At 45.3% G+C, this 24500-nt stretch overlaps 10 protein-coding genes across 10 annotated transcripts; 6 read left to right on the forward strand and 4 right to left on the reverse strand.

The window, feature by feature from the left end:
* Nucleotides 1–508: 508 nt before the first annotated feature.
* On the forward strand, nucleotides 509–1354 carry KNAG0J00110 (uncharacterized protein; the record flags this gene model as incomplete). Its single annotated transcript, XM_022609999.1, has 1 exon — nucleotides 509–1354. One exon carries the CDS (start codon nucleotides 509–511, stop codon nucleotides 1352–1354), a length of 846 nt encoding a protein of 281 aa, XP_022466339.1.
* A 1740-nt stretch (nucleotides 1355–3094) lies between these two features.
* Nucleotides 3095–5119, reverse strand: KNAG0J00120 (uncharacterized protein; the record flags this gene model as incomplete). The annotated part of the gene is made up of 1 exon (XM_022610000.1): nucleotides 3095–5119. One exon carries the CDS (start codon nucleotides 5117–5119, stop codon nucleotides 3095–3097), a length of 2025 nt encoding a protein of 674 aa, XP_022466340.1.
* Nucleotides 5120–7468: 2349 nt separating this feature from the next.
* ALO1 (D-arabinono-1,4-lactone oxidase) lies at nucleotides 7469–9037 on the forward strand (the record flags this gene model as incomplete). The annotated part of the gene is made up of 1 exon (XM_022610001.1): nucleotides 7469–9037. The coding sequence occupies one exon, from the start codon at nucleotides 7469–7471 to the stop codon at nucleotides 9035–9037; it is 1569 nt and encodes a 522-aa protein (XP_022466341.1).
* A 538-nt stretch (nucleotides 9038–9575) lies between these two features.
* AIM33 (cytochrome-b5 reductase) lies at nucleotides 9576–10496 on the forward strand (the record flags this gene model as incomplete). Its single annotated transcript, XM_022610002.1, has 1 exon — nucleotides 9576–10496. The coding sequence occupies one exon, from the start codon at nucleotides 9576–9578 to the stop codon at nucleotides 10494–10496; it is 921 nt and encodes a 306-aa protein (XP_022466342.1).
* A 143-nt stretch (nucleotides 10497–10639) lies between these two features.
* UFO1 (SCF ubiquitin ligase complex subunit UFO1) lies at nucleotides 10640–12490 on the reverse strand (the record flags this gene model as incomplete). Its single annotated transcript, XM_022610003.1, has 1 exon — nucleotides 10640–12490. The coding sequence occupies one exon, from the start codon at nucleotides 12488–12490 to the stop codon at nucleotides 10640–10642; it is 1851 nt and encodes a 616-aa protein (XP_022466343.1).
* A 690-nt stretch (nucleotides 12491–13180) lies between these two features.
* On the forward strand, nucleotides 13181–14530 carry ERG13 (hydroxymethylglutaryl-CoA synthase; the record flags this gene model as incomplete). The annotated part of the gene is made up of 1 exon (XM_022610004.1): nucleotides 13181–14530. The coding sequence occupies one exon, from the start codon at nucleotides 13181–13183 to the stop codon at nucleotides 14528–14530; it is 1350 nt and encodes a 449-aa protein (XP_022466344.1).
* A 563-nt stretch (nucleotides 14531–15093) lies between these two features.
* RPM2 (ribonuclease P) lies at nucleotides 15094–18786 on the forward strand (the record flags this gene model as incomplete). The annotated part of the gene is made up of 1 exon (XM_022610005.1): nucleotides 15094–18786. The coding sequence occupies one exon, from the start codon at nucleotides 15094–15096 to the stop codon at nucleotides 18784–18786; it is 3693 nt and encodes a 1230-aa protein (XP_022466345.1).
* A 335-nt stretch (nucleotides 18787–19121) lies between these two features.
* Nucleotides 19122–19874, forward strand: PRE8 (proteasome core particle subunit alpha 2; the record flags this gene model as incomplete). Its single annotated transcript, XM_022610006.1, has 1 exon — nucleotides 19122–19874. The coding sequence occupies one exon, from the start codon at nucleotides 19122–19124 to the stop codon at nucleotides 19872–19874; it is 753 nt and encodes a 250-aa protein (XP_022466346.1).
* Nucleotides 19875–19983: 109 nt separating this feature from the next.
* Nucleotides 19984–22683, reverse strand: UTP14 (Utp14p; the record flags this gene model as incomplete). The annotated part of the gene is made up of 1 exon (XM_022610009.1): nucleotides 19984–22683. The coding sequence occupies one exon, from the start codon at nucleotides 22681–22683 to the stop codon at nucleotides 19984–19986; it is 2700 nt and encodes an 899-aa protein (XP_022466347.1).
* Nucleotides 22684–22890: 207 nt separating this feature from the next.
* Nucleotides 22891–24438, reverse strand: KNAG0J00200 (putative asparagine synthase; the record flags this gene model as incomplete). Its single annotated transcript, XM_022610010.1, has 1 exon — nucleotides 22891–24438. One exon carries the CDS (start codon nucleotides 24436–24438, stop codon nucleotides 22891–22893), a length of 1548 nt encoding a protein of 515 aa, XP_022466348.1.
* Between the last annotated feature and the right edge of the window lie 62 nt (nucleotides 24439–24500).

Below are 24500 nucleotides of genomic sequence, written 5' to 3' on the forward strand. Positions count from 1 at the left end.
GCAACATGCAGCATGCAGCATGCAGCATGCAAGCTACGTGACAAACGGACAGACCCAAGCTAATGAGGTCTGATCCAGCTTCGCCAACTATTATATAAAGGCCACAGATTCCAACTATTGGAATCCGCGTGTCACTTCCTTATTCTCTCTGTTCTTTCGCAGGACCTTCTCATCACAGAAAAATAAAACACACAAACCAACATGCACTACCACAGCACAGGGGAACTGCTTCTTTATTTGCGTCGCTTCTGAAATTGTCGCAGCACTTACCGTGACCGAGGACACGACCCTTACTGGGGACCAAACCTTTAGCGAGGCCGTAACCATCGAGGACGGCGCCACCTTAACGCTGAAAGAAGGTTCTGTTTACAAGTTTGAGAACGACCTGAGCGTTCATGGCGGTCTTGTCTTAGACAATCGCAATGTTGACGGCACTGTCTCTTTCAACAGGGAGAGTTCCCTAAACGTTACTGGGTCCTTCGAATTGGCCGTTTCAAACGATGTTGATATGTTCTTCACTAGCTTCTATAACTCCGGATCAATTTACGTCAAAGGTTCCGCAGCGGTTCAGCCCGCCGTCACTTTCGAAGGTTTGGAAGTTTTTATCAACGATGGTACTATCGACGCAGGGAGTCGTGACGAAGGACCTGCACATTCAGCTATTGCTTTTGGTGACGCTTTTGACCCAAAAAAAACACCATTCATCAACCATGGGAAGGTGGTCGTAAGTGGGACAGAAAAATTCATCGAAGGCAACGTTGTTTACTTGCTTGCAGGAAACGCGGTAAGTTTTTATGCCCCCGTCGAGGGGACTGGAAGTGTGGAGGTGACCAACTCATACATTGGTCTAAATGCTGAAACAAATGCCGGCGGCCCTGAAATCCAGTTGAAGGACTCAGCACTATACTTGCCCGCCAATTTCTCCACAAGCATCAGTGTTCGCGGACTCAAGGGTTCGATAGTCGCGTTTTCTCTGACGCCCACCAGTTTACTCCCAGATATGAAGACGACTTTACAAGATGGAAAGCTGTCAATTGGGTTCCCAGATGCCGTGGCTACTATTGCTGACATTGACGGAACTATTGTTCCATGCGGAATAAAGCAGGACCTCTTCACTTTGCGGGCCACAGAAAGCATTTACATTACCAACCCAGGCATATCATTCACAGACTCTTTTCCCTCCATCCCAGACCCAGTCACCACAACGACCGTGGTGGGGGAGGGGCACACAGTGACGCAGACAACCTCTTACTACACCGAAGCTGCCGGAGGAACATGCGAGATGAAAACCACTGTCTATCCAACTGCCAGCACTTTGTCAACGAGATACTCTGCTGCGCCCTCAGCTAATTAGCACTCCCACTGACGACGCCTTTTTACAAAATGCTGGAGAGGACGGTCTGCGGGAGCATTACTCTTCAGCTCTGTTGACCTCGCTTTTCTACTTCTAACGTTTAACGTATTTGATCGTATCTCTATACGGATATATACTTTTCTTTTAAAATGCAGTCCTCTGAAGACCAGCAGCGAGCACCAACTTTTACGTTTTGTGCTCTAGAGTTTATGAAATGTACGTGCGTTTTAGATCGACACAATCACGACCCCTGGAACCACTGAGTTTTTTCAAGCTCAACCCTGTATGACGGGAATATTTGCAACCGCCGGTCGATAACCCACAGTGAAAGTTTCTAGGAAACATTTTAGAGAAGCGTTAGTGGAATGGACAGCGTTTGAGAGACTTCTGGATCACAAGCAAAAGGTACGTCCGGGAGGACAATCCTAAGCTTCAGCCCTGGGAACTGTACAGGATGGTAAGTTTGGTGATTCGCAAACTGCGAAAACCCGTAGTTGACTTACCTGGAAGAGATTCTTTACAGTTCAAGCACCTTGGTCGCCAGCAAAGAGAGTTATCGTGCAGCAAATTGATCCAAACCAGCAAGGTTGTGTTTAAGTGATTGCGCACGTTCATAATACTGCCATACTTATAATACCCCCCACTTGAAAGTCAGCACTGAAAATATCTTGGCATGTGCAACATTTCTTTCAAGGAAGAGTGTAGATTTTGCCATAGGAATGAGGAAAAAGCCAACAGTTTATTTTTTACTGCAACATTGCAAGCGGTGACAAGAATATCTAGACAATATCGTGTGTACGTCTCTGCATCTCTGCAACTTTCTGTTTGGTAAATAAGACACTATGTTTGGTACACGTTGACATAATTCACAAGTCTGGGCATTTTTCTATGGTATGCAGAATCCGCATGATTCTAGGATGACACAGGCTCTTGAAAAACCTCAGCTTTGAGTTATTTCTTCCTCTTGACCAAGACATGAAGGAATGTGGGTAGATACTCTTGTAGGAATTATCAACCTCGCCAGGATGAGAATAAGATATACAACTTATATATAACAGTTTTAGCTGATACTTTTCAAGAAGTCCGAGCTTTACCGTGGAGAGTAGTTTAATTCTTTTTAAAACATTTCCCCTCTCAACCCGCGATATGAAGCATTTCCAAACTCGCAGCTTTTGCCATACCCGCCAGTGCTTCGTCTTTTTCATGTTTATTGTTTCACACCATTCCTAGACTTCGGGCCTGAATGGACATCGCAGCTTTCTTTTCACCTTCAATTGCAGTATTCATTCAATTTTCAACTAGTTTATGGAATTCTTCTTGTTTTGTATCTGAGAGATCTGTTCACTTGATTTAAGTAAGATTTATATATGTGATGAATTTCATTATTTCACAGTGTGTTACGACAATAATCATACTTTCACATTCTTATCATAGTCATTTTCTATATCCAGAAAAAAGTTCTTGACACTGTAGCGTCTCTGTAAGAGCTAAAGTATGTAGAGACAACCAGACATAATAACTTAACCCTACATGCAGTATTACGAATGATGCTGTTCTTACCTCGTTACCCAAGGTTATTGCCAAGAGGTATTCTATAATTTATCCCCACACTTCTTTCGCTGGTTAGACCTTGAGGTGAAATAAATGCCGTAGAAAGTTAGAGATATATAGAGAGGTGGCATACACTGTTACACACGGTACCCAGTAATAGAGCAGCAAACACAGCAGTACCAGGATAGACTAGGTCTGAAGAACAGACCCGCTTCCATCGTAGACTGAAACACCCGCCGTAGTGGCAATCTTGGCTGAGACGCCCGAACCGGCAGGCACAAGCTTGGGTGCTGATGGAATACCGTTCGATTCTCTGGTAGTCGCTGGTACAGATTTAATTGTAGAAGCGTAAATTTTAGCTGCTGGTTGGTTACTAGTTTCCATATTCCCACTCCCCTTTGGATGGGCCGACTGTTTCAAAGCATTGGCAACACCGCCCAAATGTTGACTATTGTAGGCTGGGCTATTTGCAGGCTTTGTCGCGTGGGTCCTACAGCCCTCTGTACATGTAGAAATAATGGTAGTCGTGTGTAACTCTCCACCCATGTGTGCTGGGGTAGAACCGACAGGGAAGGTTGTGCGCGTGGCAACAAGTTCACCGTTGCGATTGCTGGTGGTGTAGTCACAAACAACCACAATGGATGTCACTTTGGTGTACTCGAGGGTGGTTTCCGTTGTCGTCTTGAACAGTGCGCCTGTTTGCGAGCTTTCGGTTGGTTTCTCTGTTCCTGCTGTTGACATGACCAGACCGCCTGTCCTCGATTTGTCCGTGGAGTGTTCAATTACCGTTGTCGACTTGGGCACATCTGTTCCTGTTCTTGACTTCTCAATGGGGTGTTCCGTTTGTGTTTCCTGCATGGAAGTGGTGGTTTTAACTGACGATGTCGCCGAAACAGTGCTGTTACTGTATCCGGGATGCATCGATCTGTGTCCGGACTCACTGGAACTGCTTGCAGCAGAGCGGTGTGACGAAGGAGTAGTTGACGCACTCCCACTGGACGAGTGGAGTCTCGACGATGCAACACTGCTGCTTACTGCCGAAATGCGAGATGAATGAGATGCAGAAGAACTCGCACTGGAGGAGCGGTGGGTTGATGGATTTGCACTAATAGAAGTCGACAATGTCGTCGACNNNTACACAGTGCTCCCAACCCCGCAGGTTCCGTTCTCTTCGTTTCTGGAATAAGAGGTGACGTATTCTATTGTTAGTGTACCATTCAGGACTTCTGTTGTCGTTTTCAGTTGTGGGATAGGGGAGAACAAACCGTTGAACAGTAATGCAGGGTATAAAGATGATACTCCTAAATGTGATATTTTTTGTAGTAAGTTGCATGGTGAAATCAAACTATCCAGATCCATTAACCTAATGGTTGTGTCCTCAATCTCAGCAATCACTGTTCCACTTTGTACAGTTGCATGCAAAGCTGAACCTGGGGCGTAATCAAAAAGAACTATCGAACTGTTTAGTCCATGCACAGTAACATTGGAATCCCCGTAAGAAGATGCGTATACAGCCGAGTCTTTCAAGACGACATTTTGAGTATCCGAAATATTCATGTTATAGAGGGATAAAACTCCATTTATTGCTTCTATTGTTCCAGATCCTTGAAATCGTCCCATGATAGTAATCGTATTTTTGCTGTCAGTATCCACTGTCGTCGCATTAAATAGCGGGGTTTCACTATTTGCAGGTATTAGCCCATTGTTCACAAATGGAGCGTCGTTTGTATTTAATATAGCAAACCCCACTGCTGAGGTTTTATCAGTGCCTTCAACGGTTATTGTGCGCTCATTCCTGAAACTTTGTGAATCCTGGCTCAGGTAAGCAGTCTGCGCACCTTTTATACTCCTTAGGTATAGGTGCCCTGAGCTAAGAAAGGTTTTGAAATATAAAAAGAGGGTGTTGGGAGAATAGAGCTCTGCTGTACCGGTAATGTTGACTGATGAGGCAGCAGCATCGAATAGTGGACTACCGCAGTTGTTCGAATAAACGACCAGATTACCGTAGACGTTCAAGTCTTTTTTGAACATAAAACGTCCGTCAGTCAGGGTTAAAGTGGCACCCTTCTCAATCGTGACGGTACCGCTGAATACACGATCTCCGCTTAACGTAGTGTTATCAGTCACAATCATTCCATTGCTTACTGCCTGGGCGAGAACTGTGGGTAACAGAGAGGCAATTGCCAGTAACACTATTTTGAAGTTTCCGAGCATATTGGGGGTATGATCCGTTGGTATTTCAACAAACGATGGAGAATGAATTGTACCATATTTCCCTGTTTATATAAGAACTGGGAAAGCATAGACCACCCCACCCGAACTACTTCATCCCGTGGGATTATACGATTTGTTAAGCTCTCCAGGACCTACAACCCCAGGTCTTTTCCCTGTAGGGAAATACAGAGAACTGGACAGAAAATTTGCATTCCTCCTTTGTGCGTTAGTTTCCTCATATCTGTCCCGAAAGGGAAATACAGTCCCGTTCTGGAAATATGCAATACCTTTTTGGTTTCCTGTCACTGAAAACAGCGCAGGACCCCGAAGGCACAGCACATGCAGACAGAGAAATAACCAACGGGATATCGTCAGCAGGAGGCAGAAGTTGCGCAGGAACTGCCTCAAATGCTAAACTATGTAGTTAGCCGAACTTTTTGGAGGTTCTCATCCGTTTTTTTTCATTTGCAGTGGAAACACACCGAAGTAATACCTTCGAACTATTCTGATCACGCCATAATAGGATCTGCGGTGGTGAACCGGATAATAACCGGGTACTTCGACCTCTCCACTGTTCGAGTTTTCGAGTTCCTTTGTAAAGGTTGTTTTATCGCTCCCGGGGCCTGGTGCATGGCCTTTCTGGCCAAACCGTAGAACCCTAATCTTTAACCCTTCTTTTGAGTGCAAAAAAAATTTTGTCACGCGATAGGCTATTTCAGGAGAGAAAACAGGATATAAGAATATACACAATCCTAGATAGAACTCTTTCCCCGTTTTAGCTGTTACGGGCAGTACAGGTTACGTCCCATAATCTTCAATATAGTCTGATCTAAACCGCGGTGAAGTGTACCTGAAACAATGTAGCGCGTTTGATAACAAGGTCTGAATACTCTTCGTTAGCCGACGAACGGTGAATGCTCAATCCATGCCATTCATTTGGGGGAAATTAAGAGAGAGCCGAAAAAATGGTCAATCGTGTCGGCGAATTGTGCACGAGGCCATTCAACTCACATCTTATCTTAAATGAACAAGTTATTCCTCCTGCTATGGCAGTATGATTGTGACCGATTATCAGGTGGTACTTTTCTGCTTTGGAAGTCTCCTTTGACCCTCATTATTCATAAATAATTGTATAATAAATTGGTAGTATATTGTCACGTTGAAAAACCCCAATACAAAGAGATATTCATGAGGATATTTTGATGAAAGAGGAGACCGATTAAGATTAAACGCCTCAGCTACAAATAAAACACCCTTGAACAATCTAGAGTATAGCTAAAAACAACCAGGCGGCACATCTAGTACTCAACGTTCTGAATGGAAGCTCACATATTTTTTCAGCAGCAACTGAATATGTGAACCTTTGCTATCATGAAGCAGAGAAGTCACTTGCAAGCCAAAGAAACTTCACTATAAATAAAATACCAGCAGTAGTCCTGATCGGTACGTTGAAACCGTACACTTTTCAGATCTAAATAGTATTAGTTCGGAATCTTTTGTTACTTAACGTAGGAATGTCCACTCTTTACGTTGTTCATCCTATGTCTGTAACCTTTCCTAATTTCTTGGTTACACTCCCCAGTCCTACTTTATCTGTAAGCTCCATAATTATACTACATAACCCCGATTGTTCATCCTTCAACTAAGAGGATGTTACTTGAGATGATAAAAGACAAGAGTTGTCCTCCAGTTTTACAAACCGAAATACCCAACGTAGATTTATTGAAATTTTCGGAACTATTCAATTACAACACCATTCTTAAATATGGTTCAAAATGGCGGTGTATATAACTTCCCTTTGCGTGGTTAAGGTGAAATGGTACCTTCTCCTTAATTTATCTCAGCGTGAATTGTCTCCGGACATACTATTAAATGCAAGTGGTTTCAAGAAGCAAGTAATCGCAATTAAAGAATCATGTGTCTCCCAGTTCTTTTCTTTTAAACTATGAGAGTCATACAATTATATTGACTTTTAGATGCCAAAGCATATTCATTCTGGCCACCACATCTGTCCATGCTTTATAAGTCAGGAAACGATAAGTCGCTAGGTTCTGACCAGCGTTTATCTCTGAGAAAGCAGTAACAGTTTAGTTCATAAATTACTTAACAACAACTATAAAAGGGATTGCTCCTCATGAAGACAGTCAAGAGAAAGCTTCAATGAAACATTCTGTCCCCTCACCTATAAAAGAAGGTACACTTTCCAAAACTGTTTACCATTCGTTTTCATGGAAAAAAAAGACTAAATTGAGCAAAGTTGAAAGATATAAAGTGGGACCGTGAGCACCCTTGAGCATAACTATCTATACGTTCCTGCAGAACAAAGGGGGGCAAATTCATTCTTGCAGTATGAGTACAGTAACGGTGGCCAATATGGGTCAAAAGAACTACGTTTTCAAGAATTGGGCAGGTGTTTATTCCACAAAGCCTCAGTTGTATTTCCAACCTGCAACCAGGAATGAAGTGAAGCACGTTGTTAACCAGGCGAGAAAGCAGGGAAAACATCTGATCACTGTGGGTTCAGGGCACACTCCGAACACATTGTGTATGTACAGTGAATGGATGCTCAATTTAGATAAACTGAATGATATAACGGCATTTGATGAGTCTCCAGATAAAAACTATGCTGATGTAACTGTTGGTGCAGGGATAAGGATTTTCGAGCTAAACGAGTACTTAGATCCACTAGGGTATACTATTCAGAACCTACCCTCTATATTGATACCAAGTCTCGGTGGTGTAATTTCTACGGGAACACATGGTTCGTCTGCTTACCATGGTCTTTTGTCTTCACAGATTGTGAATCTAACAATGATTAATGGATCCAGCGAAGTACTATTCTTAGATTCCGAGCATCATCCGGATATCTTCAAAGCTGCTCTTCTGTCCCTTGGTAAAATCGGCATAATTGTGGAAGTAACAATACGTGTTGTCCCCAAGTTCAATCTGAAATGTAAGCAAGAAATGATCAGTTTTGATCAGATGTTGGAAATGTGGGATTATGTATGGACATCATCCGAGTTCATCAGATTGTGGTGGTATCCGTATAACGATAAGTGTATTCTTTGGAGGGCGGAAAAGACGGAACAAGCACCAACTAAAGGGAAGAAGGGTTGGTTGACAAACCGTTTTAACAGAATTCTTTATGAGGCTTTACTTTGGGTGTGTGTCAAGCTGTATGGCCCCTTGACTCCTTACGTGGAGAGATTTGTTTTTAATCGTCAGTTCAGGAATGTCGGTGGCCTTGGTCATGGTTCAGTTGAGGTAACTGGTTCTATGGATGGTTTGAGTTTGGATTGTTTGTACTCGCAGTTTGTTGATGAATGGGCCATACCCATGGACAACGGGCCGGAAGTATTACGGAGTTTGCAGCACTCTGTTTCGAGTGCCACAGAGAGCGCGGAGTTTTACGTGCATTCCCCCGTGGAAATCCGGTGCTCGAACACAACAGTGCCTGATGAATTAACCATTGAGAAGACGAGATCTGCCACAAGCGTTGGTCCAGTGTATGGCAACATCGTGCGCCCATACCTGGATATCTCATCTCGCGACCCGCGCCACGCTGCTCCAGACAACATCACCAACAGCCAACTGACTTTGTTCATCAATGCTACAGTGTACCGCCCATTTGGGTTTAACAGTCCCGTGCACAAGTGGTTTTCACTTTTTGAGGACACTCTTACCGTGGCTGGCGGCAGGCCCCATTGGGCCAAGAATTTCCTAGGGTCCCCAAAGTTGGCCCTCGGTGACGCTCCAAAACCGAATTATCTTGACTACGAATGTCGCGGGCTGGGTAAGAAAATAAGAGAGTGGTACGGTACAGACCTACAAAAGTTCTTAGAAATCAGAAACCAGCAGGATCCATCACGCGTCTTCACCCCAGAAACTGACTGGACAGTGACAAACGGGTTCTCCTGAGAGAAGAGGAGGTTCTGAGGGAAAGCGAGGTGTTCCCAATTTCTTTCCTGTTTATCTGTTCGTTGCTGTTTTTTCTTGTTCGTCCATATATACAATACGGGATACCCACCTTCCCCAGTTTCTTCTGTCCCAAAATTACATATCCTTTAACCGTTTCAAGTTTTCAATAACCCGTTGTTTTACTAATCAATCGCATAATATATTTGCCGCCCCCCCTTCCTCATTCCACTGACCTGATCGCTACTTCGTTTAGGACCAACGGAGAGACAACTGATCGTTTCCGCATAACACGGCTGTACGCGTCTTTTACACTGAAACATTCTACTTGCCGGGAGTTCCAAAAATCTGAAAAAAAGGATATGGAAAATAAAATAACAGGTGGTGTTCGCTCAGAAGGAGGACCCCTACGGATCATCGATTTATGTATATATAAAGGAGTGTTTCGTTTGGGACTCAGTTTGATTGAGAGCGTTCATGGGAAAGAATACGTAGTGGCTGTTGTTGTTGTTTCCGTTTTGTCATATTTCTGTTTTATAGGATGTCGAGATCGGTCAATGAGCGGAAGGTATATACCGTCACATTGGTTATATTCCTGTTCACTGTACTGCCGATGGTTTGGATATTCTTGGAGGAGTACAACAGAATGGTGATGGGCGTTGCGTTTGTGGCGCTTGTGGCATGTGCTTGGTTTCTGTACCAGAACGGTACACCCAGTCTGACTCCGGATGAATGGACGCCGCTCGAGTTTGAGAAGAAGAAGAAGATCTCGCAAAACACTTGCATGTACAAGTTCAAGCTCAGAAATCCGAGGGAAAAGCTGAATGTCCCCGTTGGGTACCATGTGTCGGTGAAATGTATAATAAACGGAAAAGAGGAGATTAGGCATTACTCGCCTGTCTCGCACGATGCAAAAGGGTACATTGAGCTCATCGTGAAGACATACCATACAGGGCACGTCTCAGAGTATTTTTCCGAGTTGAAAGCTGGTGATAAAGTACTTTTCCGTGGGCCGACTGGTGAATACCAATACCGCGAGCAAGAAAAGGAAATGACGCAACTTGGACTCGTCGCTGGTGGTTCTGGGATAACCCCGATGTTGCAGGTGCTCAACGAAATTGTTTCCAAACCACTAGAGTTGAGTCGGGTGAGTTTACTCTACGCAAACGAGACAGAGGATGATATTTTGATGAAGAGCGAGCTCGATCAGATGGTTGCAAAATACCCGCATTTTGAGGTGCATTACGTCTTGCATCACGCCCCAAAAGACTGGGAGGGCAGCACTGGTCTCATTACAAAGAACCAAATGGAAAAATTTCTTCCTTCCTTTGCAGAAGATCACCGTTTGTTGATTTGTGGGCCACAGAACATGACAGAAATTGTTCTCGGTTTTGCTCGCGAACTCGGGTGGAGCAGCGGTATTCAGAAATCTAAAGGTGACAGTAAAGTATTCGTATTTTGACCCTAGCTACGAACAGTAGCAAACAGCTATCGCCATCCTTGTAAACTTTCTCTGTAGACCATATATGTATATACACAAAATGAACAATTGGATAACATCCCTTTCAAAGAACGTTATTATGTCTAGGTATCCTTTTTATTTTTTTACGAATTGGCCTCACTCAGGGACAGCGCAATGGCAAGTTCGAGTTCTTCATCATGCTGTTGGAGGTGTTGCTCCGTTGCGAGATTCCCCCGCACTTGTTCACGGGCCCAGCCATCATTTTCAGTAGAATCTAGTCTCGACTGTTCCAAGATTCTTGCAAGCTCCTCGTCCTCATCTAGTGCCACAGGCTGGCCGGCATTGTTATGCAGTAGTTCCGATTCTCTGATAGCACGTTGTAATTCGTCATCCGAATTCATTGCCGTCTCAGAATGCCCCTCCTGGTTGTTCATGCGTGACTCCAACACAGCCTGTTGAGACTCTAATAAGGCAATTTTCAGCTGAATATCTTCCTCGTCGTTCTCATCGAAGTCTCCACCGTAGAGATCCTGGAGTCTGGAGTTCTCCCTGGCCCGTTGTTCACTCAATTTTTCATGTTCTTCGAACATCTCCAACTCCGAGTGTAGCGTCTCGTTCCATTTATTACTTCTGCTCTTGCCGTGACTGTGTTTCTTTGCCGGCAGCGAGTCATCGTTCACATACTGAAGGTAATGGATGGTGTTCCCTGAACCCACAATCATTCTACCTTGTGATAACTTCAAGAATTGGGGCATTTTTTCAGTTTTCTGTACAGTCTTGATGAGTTCCCCGTTGCTTGGGTCTATAATGTGCAGTATACCGTCCAGTGCGCAGACCAGGACGAGGTTTGTGATGGCGCACGTGAACACTTTCCCCTCAAACTGTAGCAATGTGTCGAACTTCAACTGTGACCCCGGCTGTCTGATGTTGATGATGCCCACTTGGTTATCCGTGAAGAGGACTGCGATGTAACAACCGTCCCCGCCTGCCAGCTGGGTGTCTTGGTCCCTTAATGTTGTTTGATTATCGATAAATATATCGGAGATGGTCAGATTCTGTTCTGCCAAGTCCATTGTCTTCACGTTCCTGAAGTCATTATTTTTGTTAAATGAGACAATGGAGATGCTCGTTGTAGTGGCGAGGACCATGACTCTTGCGCCGAAGTCCATTTTCAAGAACTGGACGGCCGCCCCGTAGGGCAAAGGGAACGAGTGTACGTCGTCCATCTCGTGCAGGACGTGGACAGTTTTCGCGTCCACTGCAACAGTGATTTCCCTGTTCATAGCCACTTTGAATATAGCTGTTTGTGAAATCTGCAATCTCTTGACAAGTTTTGTGTCGTTCCACCAGATTATTTCTCCGTTTTCCGACGCTGAGACGCAATCTTCCCCACCCGCGGCCATTGCGATAGCTGTAACAGACGTTGCGTGGCCTGCGTTGAATTCCGCGACTGGTGTTAAGTACGACTTGTTAGTGAGAGATTTCCCATAAACCCTGCCGTCGAACCTGCCGAACACTGCTGCGTTTATGTTGAAGTCCATGGTGGAGCAACCTTGAGGAGTCGTGCACGGTATGTACGTGAGTCTCTGCCTCTGTCTTCTAGCGTGCAGTTGTACCAGAGTGATGATCCCGTCGTTGTAACAAGCGCACCGCGGGTAGTCGAACACGACCCGCTCTATCGACGGCGGGTCCAACTGGATGCCCCTCGTCGGTTGTATGACGTACTTGGTCTTGACTGCTCTGTTGTGTTTCCACAAGTGGATCCCCTGGCGTCTGTGTACGAACTCTGTACTGAACTTGTGCGATAGGGAGAACGACGGGAAGTGGATGGTGTGCAGTCGCGCGCGGAACAGAGTCTTCCACAGCTCCTCATCCCGGATCAAAGCACGAAACCTGCGAGACAGTGTCTGCAACGTAGCCAAATCGGCCTCATCCAAGTGTCCAAAGATAGCGATGAGCACCTCTGCAGGGAGATCCTGTAGTAGCAACGGCATCGTCAGCGAAAAAAAAAAGAAAAAAAGGAAGTAGGGCTGCTAGAAACGATCACACGTTCCAGTGTGATTTATGGGATTGAGTAGAAGAACAGACTAGCTCCCCATATCGCCATGGTAAACCTCGAATATTATTCATATCCATTGCTCTCTGCACTGAAAACAATTTTTTTTTCATCTTTTTCACTTTTTGTTCACTGAGAGGACGATGCGATGAGGTGGGCCTCCTGTGATTGAGGCCGTCGCAATTGTCCTGTGCTGTGCGTCTACAACGCCATGCCCAGGGTGTGTCCTTGAAGAAGAAGCAGAAACCGGACCGGCCAGCAAGCCAACGAACGGGCCAGCGAGTCATCTCTGACGTAGCCTCAGCGGGTGCCTCCAGGCATTCCGCAAACCCCGAACCTTAAATGAGTAAGCAGTCAATTGAGTGAGTACATAGCTTACCATAGCACAAGAGGACGGTCCGGTGTCTGCGGGCTGCTCGTTTGTGACGCGTTGGAGTTATCGGTTGCGCAACAGTACCTGGGTGTGCAGTGAGCAGTGTGTGGGTTTTCACAGTGTTGAACGAGCGGTGAAAAAAGTGCTGAGATGCGCGTCGCGCTGTATATAAAGGTTGTTGCTACCGGTGGGGTTCTTGTTGGTTGCACGGTTGGTTGGTCTGGTCAATTGGAGGGGCCGAGCCCAAATACAGTGATGACAGAGGCAAAGAGAGTTAGAGTGAGCGACGGGAGACCACAGAATGTCGGGATCAAAGGTCTGGAGATCTACATCCCATCGCAATGCGTGAACCAGGCGGACCTCGAAAAGTTTGACGGCGTGTCGCAGGGGAAGTACACGATCGGGCTGGGCCAGACGAACATGTCGTTTGTGAACGACCGTGAGGACATCTACTCGATGTCGCTGACTGTGCTGTCGAGACTGATGAAGAACTACAACGTCGACCCCAAACAGGTGGGGAGACTAGAGGTCGGTACGGAGACGCTCATTGACAAGTCCAAATCTGTCAAGAGTGTGCTAATGCAACTTTTCGCTGACTCAGACGGTGACATCGAGGGTGTGGACACGGTCAACGCCTGCTACGGTGGGACCAACGCGCTGTTCAACTCGCTCAACTGGATCGAGTCCCGCAGTTGGGATGGGCGTGACGCCATCGTCGTTTGCGGTGACATTGCTATCTACGACAAAGGTGCCGCAAGACCCACAGGTGGTGCCGGTACCGTTGCTATGTTGATCGGCCCCGATGCGCCCATTGTGTTCGACGACGTCCGCGGTTCGTACATGGAACATTGCTACGATTTCTACAAGCCAGATCTGACGAGCGAGTACCCTTACGTGGACGGTCATTTCTCCCTGACATGTTACGTTAAGGCTTTGGATAAAGTTTATGAGTCCTACAGCAAGAAATTGGGTGGTGAGATCAATGTGAAGGACCATTTCGATTACAACGTTTTCCATGTCCCCACTTGCAAACTGGTCACGAAATCCTATGGTCGTCTACTGTACAACGATTTCAAGAGAGACCCATCGAGATTTCCTGAGGTTGATGCAGAACTTGCCAAGATCGAGTACGAGGCCTCATTGGTTGACAAATCTTTGGAGAAGACTTTTGTGAACGTTTCCAAATCACAGTACGAGGAACGTGTCAAACCATCTCTGATCGTGCCCACAAACACGGGGAACATGTACACTGCCTCCTTGTACGCCTCGCTAGCGTCATTAATCTCTTACGTTGGGTCCGACGCCCTACAGAACAAGAGAATTGGTATGTTCTCGTACGGGTCCGGTCTGGCGGCGTCGCTTTTCTCCTGCCGTGTCGTTGGTGACATCAGCTCGATTGCGAACAAACTCGACGTGCAAGAGAAGTTGCAGAGCAGACAGACGCTGACCCCAGAACAGTACGAGCAGGCCATCCACCTACGTGAGAGCGCACACTTGAAGAAAGCATTCAAGCCGCAGGGGTCCATCGACCACCTGACCAAGGGCGTCTACTACTTGACAGAGATCGACGACAAGTTCAGAAGAAGTTACGCCGTCAAGGAGTAAGCAAAGTAAATCCTACAAAGCTAAACAGAAGAAACCTTGCAGTAGCTAAACCGCATAAATAACGTATAACTCATCAGCAAAGCATCAAAGTACAACTTTTACACACACACTCTACCAAGGGCCGAGAACGCGGCGAAGGGCGGGGCAAGCGCCGAGAACTCGGCCCACCTCGAAAACGACCCGTACTTCGCGATATTTCCCTTTCGGGCCACTTCTCTCTCTCTGGGCCGCCGGGCGTCTAACTCCGCCCCGGTTCCTCGACGCTGATTGGTCAACCGCCGCCAGGGCGTATTCTCGACGGCTGACCAGCCTGTGAGGGTCCGCCGTCAAGCTGCGCACTCGGCACACGATCTGTCGCCGTTTGTTTGCTTGTGCACCTGTACCTGTTTCTGTGTATATAGTGTGTGTAGTCGGCTCATGCAATGACATTCGCACTTTTCGAAGCGTCGATTTACAAGTTGCAGTATATATATACGTACTAGAGAAGTATTCTTACCTGGGAGTTGTGAGAGATACCACTGTTTCCTTTGGCTTTCGAGAATACAACCAGGATATATATAGCTATGGCATTCAAGTCCTTCAAAGGGAAGATCTCGTACCCGAAGAAGGCGTACCACCACAGGGCGACCAACGGGTGCTCGCCCAACAGCCAGCACCAGGGGACTCATACTGGGAATGGCAGCACGACACCTTTCTTCGACAGTTCGTACCACCAGCATTTGAGGCAGAACCATGGGCTCGTGCAACTCGAGGCCACGGCGAACGCAGCACAGAACGGTAACACGAGTCTGTCGCCACATCTGGTGACGGGCGCAAACACAGGTTACAATGTGATGGATGATATGTTGTATCACGGCACTGTGACACCGGCTACGCAGGCGGCGGCGGCCGTGGCCGTTGACAATATCCAGCCAATGTCGGCGGCGTACTGCAGTCTGACGGCACAACAGCAATTCATGTGGCAGAGGAATGGACCCAGTGGCACACAGATCTCACATAATGCAGTGCAGGGAATGGACATTGCTCAGCATGCTACAAACATCCTGCGCAATAACCAAGCACAGAGCACACGGTTCTATTCTACGACGACAACAACAACAAATAAACCACGCACGGAAAAGGACCTCATAGATAATACTTCGCCTTGGGAGCAGGATACAGAGACAGGCTTAAACAAAGATACGTACCTACAGACCCATTTAAGGCAAATCGATGAATGTTACAAGACGGGCGATTACAACATGATCAACTCTTTATACCAATCTTTGAGGCGGAACGATATCGTCCCACCGTTACAAACGTACGAGATCATATTCCACTCTTTCAACAAGAGACCCTTCGACGACAACAACTTGAATCTCAACGAAAAGATGTTCCAACTGTTGAACTGCTACCAGGACCTGTTGAAAAACAAGTTAAAACCAACAACCACAATTTACAACATCTTACTGTTCCAAATCTTTAAAAACTCGATTGTCGCGTACGAGGCGAAAAATAACAACGGGATCGATTTCTTTAAGATAGGTAAGGAACTGATCAACACGGTCGTGAAGAAAAATAAACTGGAAAACACCACCATCAACTACTACCTCTTGGCAATGAACCTATACGCGACCACTTCAACGACTGCTCAAGTGCCAATACCAGACTTGACATCATTGAAACAAAAGGCAATTGACTTATCCCCATCATACGAGAAGGATTCGTTCTATTTCATCTCCTTGGTTAACTTGGCAAAGATTAAGAATGACCTTGCCTTTACGAAAACTTTGTACAACGAGTTTTTAACCTCTTTGCCCCAAGAAATCAATACCTCGTTAAGGGATCACCAATTTGAAATATATGCCGTGTTTGTGTCCAGCTTCATCGAGACAGGGGAGGTAGATTTAGCGGTCAAAATATTTGACAAAGTCATCAATGAGGTGAGGACGAAGGACGGTTACTCCCGCAACATCTCGTTGCTCGTTACACATTTTCTAGTGTCCCTGAGTAAAGTGGATTGCCAAAAGGCTTATAAGTTGTGTGAGAAATTCAGGGATTTGCCATGGGTCCCCACTTTCACCTATGAATTCTACCTCCTGTTGATGGCCAACAGTTTCCACGACTGGGAATTGACGAAGAAAATTTACAACTACATCTACCCAATGACCAGGACTTTCCACAATGAACAATCCCGTCTAAGCAGAAATGCCAATTTGTCAACTTATTTATTATACCCTCAGCACACGAGCAACATCGTGAACATGCTCATGGATTATGCGTTACAATTGAGAGACTCGGACGTGATTATGAAACTAGTGGAAGAATCCATAATCAAACAGTTTTCTTTCGATAGCCAACTATACCCATTCATCATCCAATACTTCAAACAAATTGAGGCCCCAGGTGGATATTTACTACGGTTCATTGAATCGCATGGAAAACTGCAACCAAACCTAAATTTCCTCAACAGTGTCGTGCAATTCTATCAAGACTCCAAAGTGCTGTTACCGATTATGGAAATGGATTTCTTCACCAAATTGTGTCAATCGCTTGAGTTCAACGACGAGACGGTGGCGAATCTGGGCGGGCTCATTCAGTACATGGGTTTCGTAAGGCGCTCGTTCCATGCCATTGAGAAATATCCAACATTGATGAAACTGCAAGCTTCACTCATCACCAAAATTTTTGACTTTGATATCCTGGATCCAGCCATGGCTGAGGAGCTAAACAACGGGACAACTTCCGCAATGGTCCAACAGTTTGCTCAGTTCAAGAAAGAGACAGTCGATCACTTCACCAAACTGGTCACGGAATACCAACAATCCAATATGGACCCTAATGAGATTGACCCGGTCGTCCCACAGGCTGCAAAGCTTGTTGGCATGGAAACGGAAAAGGTTGATTTTTTTGCGCACCCTGGTGATTGGGATAAATCGTACCCACTTTCACTTGGTGACATGATCCAGCACTCGAGTAGGGCAGCAATCAAAGAGTTTGAGAATCTTTCCAGGCAAGGTTATTGTTTTGACTATGACACTTACAAGCAGTTGATCCGGAAGAAATACATTAATGACTCCATTATCGGGAAAGCGCTACGGTTCCATAACGACATGGACGAGATGAAATCGCTCAGAAACTTGATCATCGATAAGCTGTCCGATACTCAGCTATACAAGCTTATCATGGAGTTCGACCACCGGATTTTCAAGGAAAGCTACCTTCCTTACTTGAATGAAAACTCCCTGATTAAAATGTGGAACTGTACAGAAGCTCCTGAATTTCTAGATTTGATCAATTTTCCAGAGAACTTCAAAACGATCTCGTCTCAAGCAGAAAACAAAAACTTAGTCGCCAAGATATACGAAACCTTCTTTCAAAATAAGAGGTTCGATGCCATTCTGAACTTTAATGAGATCTGTCCAGTATTGGATGTGGAAGTTCTGCTAAAATCGTGCATAAGAGCAGGCGAAAACGCTAAATTTGAGTCTCTGTTTTCTAAATTCCAATTGTCTCTGGGGGGTCCCGTCAAAGTTGCGGAGATTCAATGTGAGTATTTGATAAACAGGGGAAGATTTGAGCAGGCTTTGCAACAGATTAACGATATAGATCCAGCTCAACGGTCAGAGAAGCTTCTGGACTATAGATCCTTCCTGGCCTTCTTAGAAAGTTTCCAGAAGGAGTCCTCATTCTTTCAAAACTTGCCGACGAGCACGCTCCAGTTTGCCAACCACCTTTCGTCGTTCAACAGCTTTTCGGATATGGTGACATACTATAACTACATAATGGAGTCGCGCTCCACATTCCAAACGAACGATTCTATGCAGGCGAAGGAGGAAGTCGCCTCACAGATCCTGAACAACCTTTTGGACTCCGTTTCGCTATTGCCCAAGGGTCAACATACTGGGGAAGTGTACAGGGGGAAACTGAAGGCTTTCTACCGGTTCAAAACGTTCCTGAAACTGACAGATTTCAAGACAGATGATGTGATGAAGCTGATAAAGATATGGACAGCAGTGGCTCCTGAGACCACGGAGGCCTTCTTCAACAACATCGTCGAATCCCTCTACCTGTCCCCGCATACCAACGTCATCTCGTTGACGTACGACTTGAGATGGATATTTACAAGCCACGAGCTGGGAAAAGTCCTCGAAGAGATCTCACACTACTTCACGCTGAATAAAGATACAACCAAGCTGAAACAAATGCAAGAACTCAAAGAGGCTCTTGCCGCATCCGGTGAGAACGAAACAGACGCTGTTATGGCGTTTACATAGACTAATAAAACAGAAAAAGAAAAAAAATTAAAAAAAGACCAAACGTAATTCATACATCTCTTATGTAACACACATATACATCACTATTTATTCATAACGGTTCGGATACAAACCTAGACGCTTCAATGGATCGTCGTGACCCCAGCAACGACAACAACAACTTGATCTTCAGACCCAAATCCTCTTGACACTTTATTATTGCAGAGATTGAAAAAATAAATATGAAAAGCATTTTCTGTATACAATTTCTTGCATCGAACTCAAAGAGCAGTGGCAAACCCCGGAAACTCAAGTCTTGGAGTCGCATCGAGCAATTCACCAACCTCTTCAGCTCAATGACCGACAGATACGCATTTTCGCTGACGACTTTTTCCCCCAGTGGGAAATTAGGTCAGATTGACTACGCTCTAGCGGCCGTGAAGCAAGGTGTCACCTCGCTGGGTATTAAGGCGACGAATGGTGTTGTCATTGCCACAGAGAAGAAGTCGAGTTCTCCATTGGCCTTGACAGACACGCTGTCGAAAATCGAGCTTATAACCCCAGATATAGGTGCTGTGTACTCTGGAATGGGTCCTGATTACAGGGTGCTCGTGGATAAGTCGAGGAAAGTAGCGCACACGCATTACAAGCGGATCTACAACGAATATCCGCCCACGAAGCTTTTGGTGTCTGAGATTGCAGAAGTCATGCAGGAGGCCACCCAATCCGGTGGTGTGCGGCCATTCGGTGTGTCGCTTCTTGTTGCCGGCTATGACGACCACAGGGGGTTCAGTCTCTACCAAGTGGACCCATCTGGTTCATACTTCCCCTGGAAGGCCACTGCCATCGGGAAGGGTGCCACTGCTGCAAAGACCTTCTTGGAGAAAAGATGGAACGACGAGTTAGAACTGGAAGATGCCATTCACATCGCTTTGCTGACGTTGAAAGAATCTGTGGAAGGTGAATTTAACGGCGACACAATAGAGATTGGTATTATCGGAGAACCAAATAACGACCAATTGGGGTACACGGGTGTCCCAACAGATGTGGGCCCAAGGTTTAGAAGTCTAACCTCGCAAGAAATCAACGATAGACTAGAAGCTCTATGAAAAATGTATATATGGTAATCAGTATATCTTTAAAACCGAATAACACAGAAGACAAAATAATGGGGGTGGAAGGCTTTTGAGTCCCAATGATAAAATACACATGAAGTTACTATTTGAACGGCGCTTTGAGCGGGTCAATGACTTGGCTCGGCTTGGTCAAAATCCTGGGCTTTATAAATTCTTGGTGCGACCTGCTAGATGTCCACTCAGGACCCAATGGCATACGCAGCGATCTTTCGTATTGTTCCTTGTTTTCGTATGGGAATGGGACAGCAGAAGAGTGGTACTTCATGTTCTTCTTGTTCACTTTCTCGTTTAGAATAACATTCTGTAAGTGTTTGTCTTTTCTTTTGTCCTTATTAACTACACCTGCCACTTTTTTGATAAACTTCCTTTTCTTCTTTTGTGGTTTGGCCCCAGCACCAGCCCAATCCCCCCAGCCAGGCAATGTTACATCTTCCTCCTTGTCATCTTCGTCCTCAATGACTCTTTTCTTCTCCTCTTCGAATTCGGCAGTAACGTTATCGCCTGCAAACGCTTCGGCAATAACACTCTGCTGTTGAAACATGAATTGCTTGCTGCCATCGTCTTCTTTATTATTGCCGAACGGATCTTTCAGGTCGAGCGTAGTCGCCCCCGAAGTGTCCAAAAGCAGTTCTTCATCGCGGTTCTTCTTTCCAGCTTTTCTCTTCCTTTCCTGCTTTTCCATGGCCTTATTTGCCTTGTGCATGCTCTTCGTGTTTTGAGAACTGTCCCTGTCCACAATATTAATCTTGTCAGTTTTTTTGGTGCTACCAGTGTTCTCAGATTCGTCATCGCTGCTGTTTAGCCAAGGGTTCGAAGATTGTGGTTTAGCTGAAGCTTTCTTTGTGGATGCCTCTTCATCTGAAGTATCCTCCACTATGCGCATTTCAATATTGCCGTCTGTCCTATTATTTACCTTCTTGAGACGGTTCACAAGAGTTCCGGATTCATCGATGTCTTGCTTTTTACGTGCATCAGAAATCATTTCTTTGACCTCCGCATTACTCTCCACGTTCGCAGGAGTGTATATTCTTCTACCCTTATTCAACCTAACGTTTTCAGAAACTGTCTCCTTCGCGTCCTCAAAGAAATCAAGGTCGTCTTCGCCATTATCCATCGCCCTTAGTTTAGCAATTTTTTCCTTGTTCGCTTCGACTTCCCTAGCTTCAGCGTTTTTCATAAATGCCATATTCATGACACCCGTTTTACCCACATTGGCTTTTTCCTCCACGCCAACATCATCGTCTTCAGCCTCTATATCGCTAAGTCTAGTATTGCGATCTTCTTCGTCTGAATCTTTATCGAGAACCTTTGCTTTCAAACGTTCCCCCTGTCTCAGCATCTCTTCCATTTCTTCCCTCGTCTCGGAATCATTTGTCATACCATGCTTTACCATGTCACGGGCCCATTTGGAATTCGTTTTGTGCTTCAACGTCATCCTCTCTTTTGCTCTCGCAATATCATGTTCCTCAGTGTCACTTTCATCTGAAACACCTGCCAGCTCTCTGTTTTTCAGCATCTCCTTCTTCTTTATACGGCGGTATGCTTTCGATTTAATCTTCTTTAATCTTTTCGCTTTCCTTTCTTCGCGGAACATGAGCTCTCTCATTAAACGCATTTCTGCTGTTCTCTTATTCATATCTTCCGCAGACATTGGTGCTGTTGCAAGTTCTTCAAATGTGGATCCTTTCTGGGGGTCGACTAAGTTACTTTCATCTAGTAATTGGCCAACTTTCTCCTGCAAGTCAGATTTCACAGCAGCAGAATCGTTCAAAGTCATAGCAGATGCATGATTGTAATCTACAGATTTATCCTTCCCAAAGTCCAAATGCTCCGCTCTTCTGTTTTGCTTGACAGTATCGTTCCACCTATTAACTTGATCTTTAGATATTTCGTAAGCGGCCTTACGCTCGTGTCTTGCTTGAATACGTCCAGGTAACGGAATTGCAGCGGTGCTTGACTTACCTCTGACCAAAGTAGCTTGTGAAACAACCTCTTTGTCGTCTAGTGCGTTCATCATATCTTCAACAGTCAGTTTTTGGGAAGTCTGTGTGCTGTCTTTAACAACAGATGGAAGGATAAATTCGTTTCCCTCTCCAGCACCATAGTTTTCAAGTCTTTTAGACTGCGTCTTTGAGGACTCTTTCAGCAATTTTGCATTGATCGTCTTCAGCTCCACATCTTCTTCATTATCAGATAGTTCATCAAATGGATTTTCCTCTTCTGAACTCTCCTCCAGTTCTGATTCAGATTCAGATTCGGATTCGGATTCGGATGATATACCGCTATCATCATTTTGAAACTTTATTTCATCGTCACCCTCAGACTCAACCGTGTCAATGTTTTCACCAGAGTTTTTTGTGTTAGAATCCCAGATTTGAGACAAAGGCATTAGCTCCTCTTCATCAATCGACGTGTAGCCACCTTCATCATCTTCCGACAATGAGTCTCCTCCAGCTATCCGTTTGTCACGAAGGGTTTGTGATATTTTGGAATCCATGACATCGTACTCGTCATCGGATCCAAGAGCTTCGTCCGAATTTAACTCCTCATCCTCAAATGATTCCCCAGAAAAATCACTTTCTTCGTCCTCGTTGTTGTCTCTGTCAGCTCTGGCCTTCTTTAGAAGGTTGACTACAGTCCCGTTGCGTCTGGAGTTATTCGTCCGTTGAGTATCATTATCGGAATAATCCCCACCGGCAAGTTCTTTCTCGGCAATCTCTAAGGCGTTTTGAATCCTCTTCGTGCTCTTAGATTTAAGCTTCGATTTACTTTTCTTAGCCATACTTGTTGTTGGTTTCTTCGTATTAAGAACGTTAACGCTTTACCTTCCCACGGTAATACTTCAATTCTTGTCGATGCTCATCGATTTTTTTTTTCAATTATTAAAAAATTTTCATAAGATTTTGTAGCCTTCCAGAAAGGGTAATGATTTCCTTTTTGAGAGGATTCGTCTGTATATATGGTAAGCATTCCAGCGGTAGTACAGTTGTTAAGTGAGACGATCCGTCCCATGTTTGTTCCCGTCTTTAGTCATCTTGGCACTTTTGCTACCGAACTGGATTGCCCTCTTGGGCTCTTGTGAAATACTCCCTAAACTTAGCTTAGTGGCCGCTAAGTCTCTCAATATTAGCTTGTTAATCTTGTAATTAATGGGCAAGTCCTCTGTGGAAAACTTAACGACAGAGGAATCCAAGAACGGATATCGTATCTCCACCCCATTAGATGCAATTACTTTGTCGTCTCTGTTCAGGTTTCTATCGTGTATGTTGTTAATTTGACGGGTGAGTTCTATTTGCAAGTCCGGGAAGGATTTGTTGGCAAATTTGTGGTAGCCTCCGTACAGTTCATCTGCACCCAGCCCACTGAAGAGCACTATCCCCTTCCTTTGGTAAGCAATTTTTCCCTTTGTCGACTTGTCAGTAATTGATCCTTCTCCCTTTGATGCAAAATAAAACGCAATGGCAATGGAGAGGTCCATCTCCGTTTGTTTTGGGAACATCAAATCTATTACTTTGGGTTTTGCCCTCAGGTACTCCTCATACGGTACATCGATTTCAATGAGGCGAATGTCGATGTCAGGGTACAGATGTTGTAGTGTTTTATAACTTTCGATTGCCAGTTTCCTGTCTGGACTATCTGAAGGGACCAACCCTGTCCGAGGGTTTTCAAAGCCAACGTTTAGCAGCTCCACTGTTTTTCTGGCTTTACCTGACAGCTGGTTACATATAAGTGCAACTATTACCGAGCAGTCCAATCCGCCTGAGAACAAGACTGAAATTGGAGAGTTTTCAATGTGGTTTGGATGGATAGAGTTTATCCTTTTCTCTACCGCTAGATTTAATTGGAAATGTAACTTCTCAATGTGCTCCCCCCTTTCAGTAAAGTTTTCGTCCACAAGTGGAGACACTGTGTAGGGATCAGATATGTGATTGGAATCGTCTAGATGTTGGTTTTTGGCATCATATATGTATATTATCCCAGCGATGCAGTCCCTAAATTCGATGTCCTCGACTCTACCTGTAACACTGGAAACGTACAGTTGATCTTTTGAGGTGTTAACGTAGTAACTTAAGCTTCTTTTCCCGATTGCGTCTCTACCAAAATAGTATTTTTGGTCTTCTGTGTCGTATATTGTGTACGCAAACTCACCATCGAGCCTTGCTATTATATCTGGGATGCTTGCCTCTCCGCGAGCCAGCATATCGGCAATATACTGAGTGTCGTTGAATTCGATCTCATCGTTGTACAGTTCACCGTTGAATTGCAAAACGTACCTGCCGTCCACAACCAAACTCTGTTTGGTGAACGGTTGCCGCAGGCTTAACACGGAGGAAAACCACGCGGTGCTGTACTCAGCGGAGCCTCTCCACGACGCAAAATTGGGACCTCTAGCGGCAATACAGGGCAGAGTGCTGGCAATCCAGCGGGCCTGCGCATCTAAACCACCCGGGATCTCAATTGGCTGCGCCTCTGCAAACTCAACGTGCTCGTCGTTGAATTGACGACCGGGATCTCTGCAGAGCAAGATTCCACACATCGCCTACCGCACACCCTAGCAATTGTTGAGCAACCCAGCAACATACCACCTATAAACTTCCA

The sequence above is a fragment of the Huiozyma naganishii genome, chromosome 10, assembly GCF_000348985.1.
Source record: "Huiozyma naganishii CBS 8797 chromosome 10, complete genome".
In the NCBI taxonomy this organism is placed as follows: domain Eukaryota; kingdom Fungi; phylum Ascomycota; class Saccharomycetes; order Saccharomycetales; family Saccharomycetaceae; genus Huiozyma; species Huiozyma naganishii.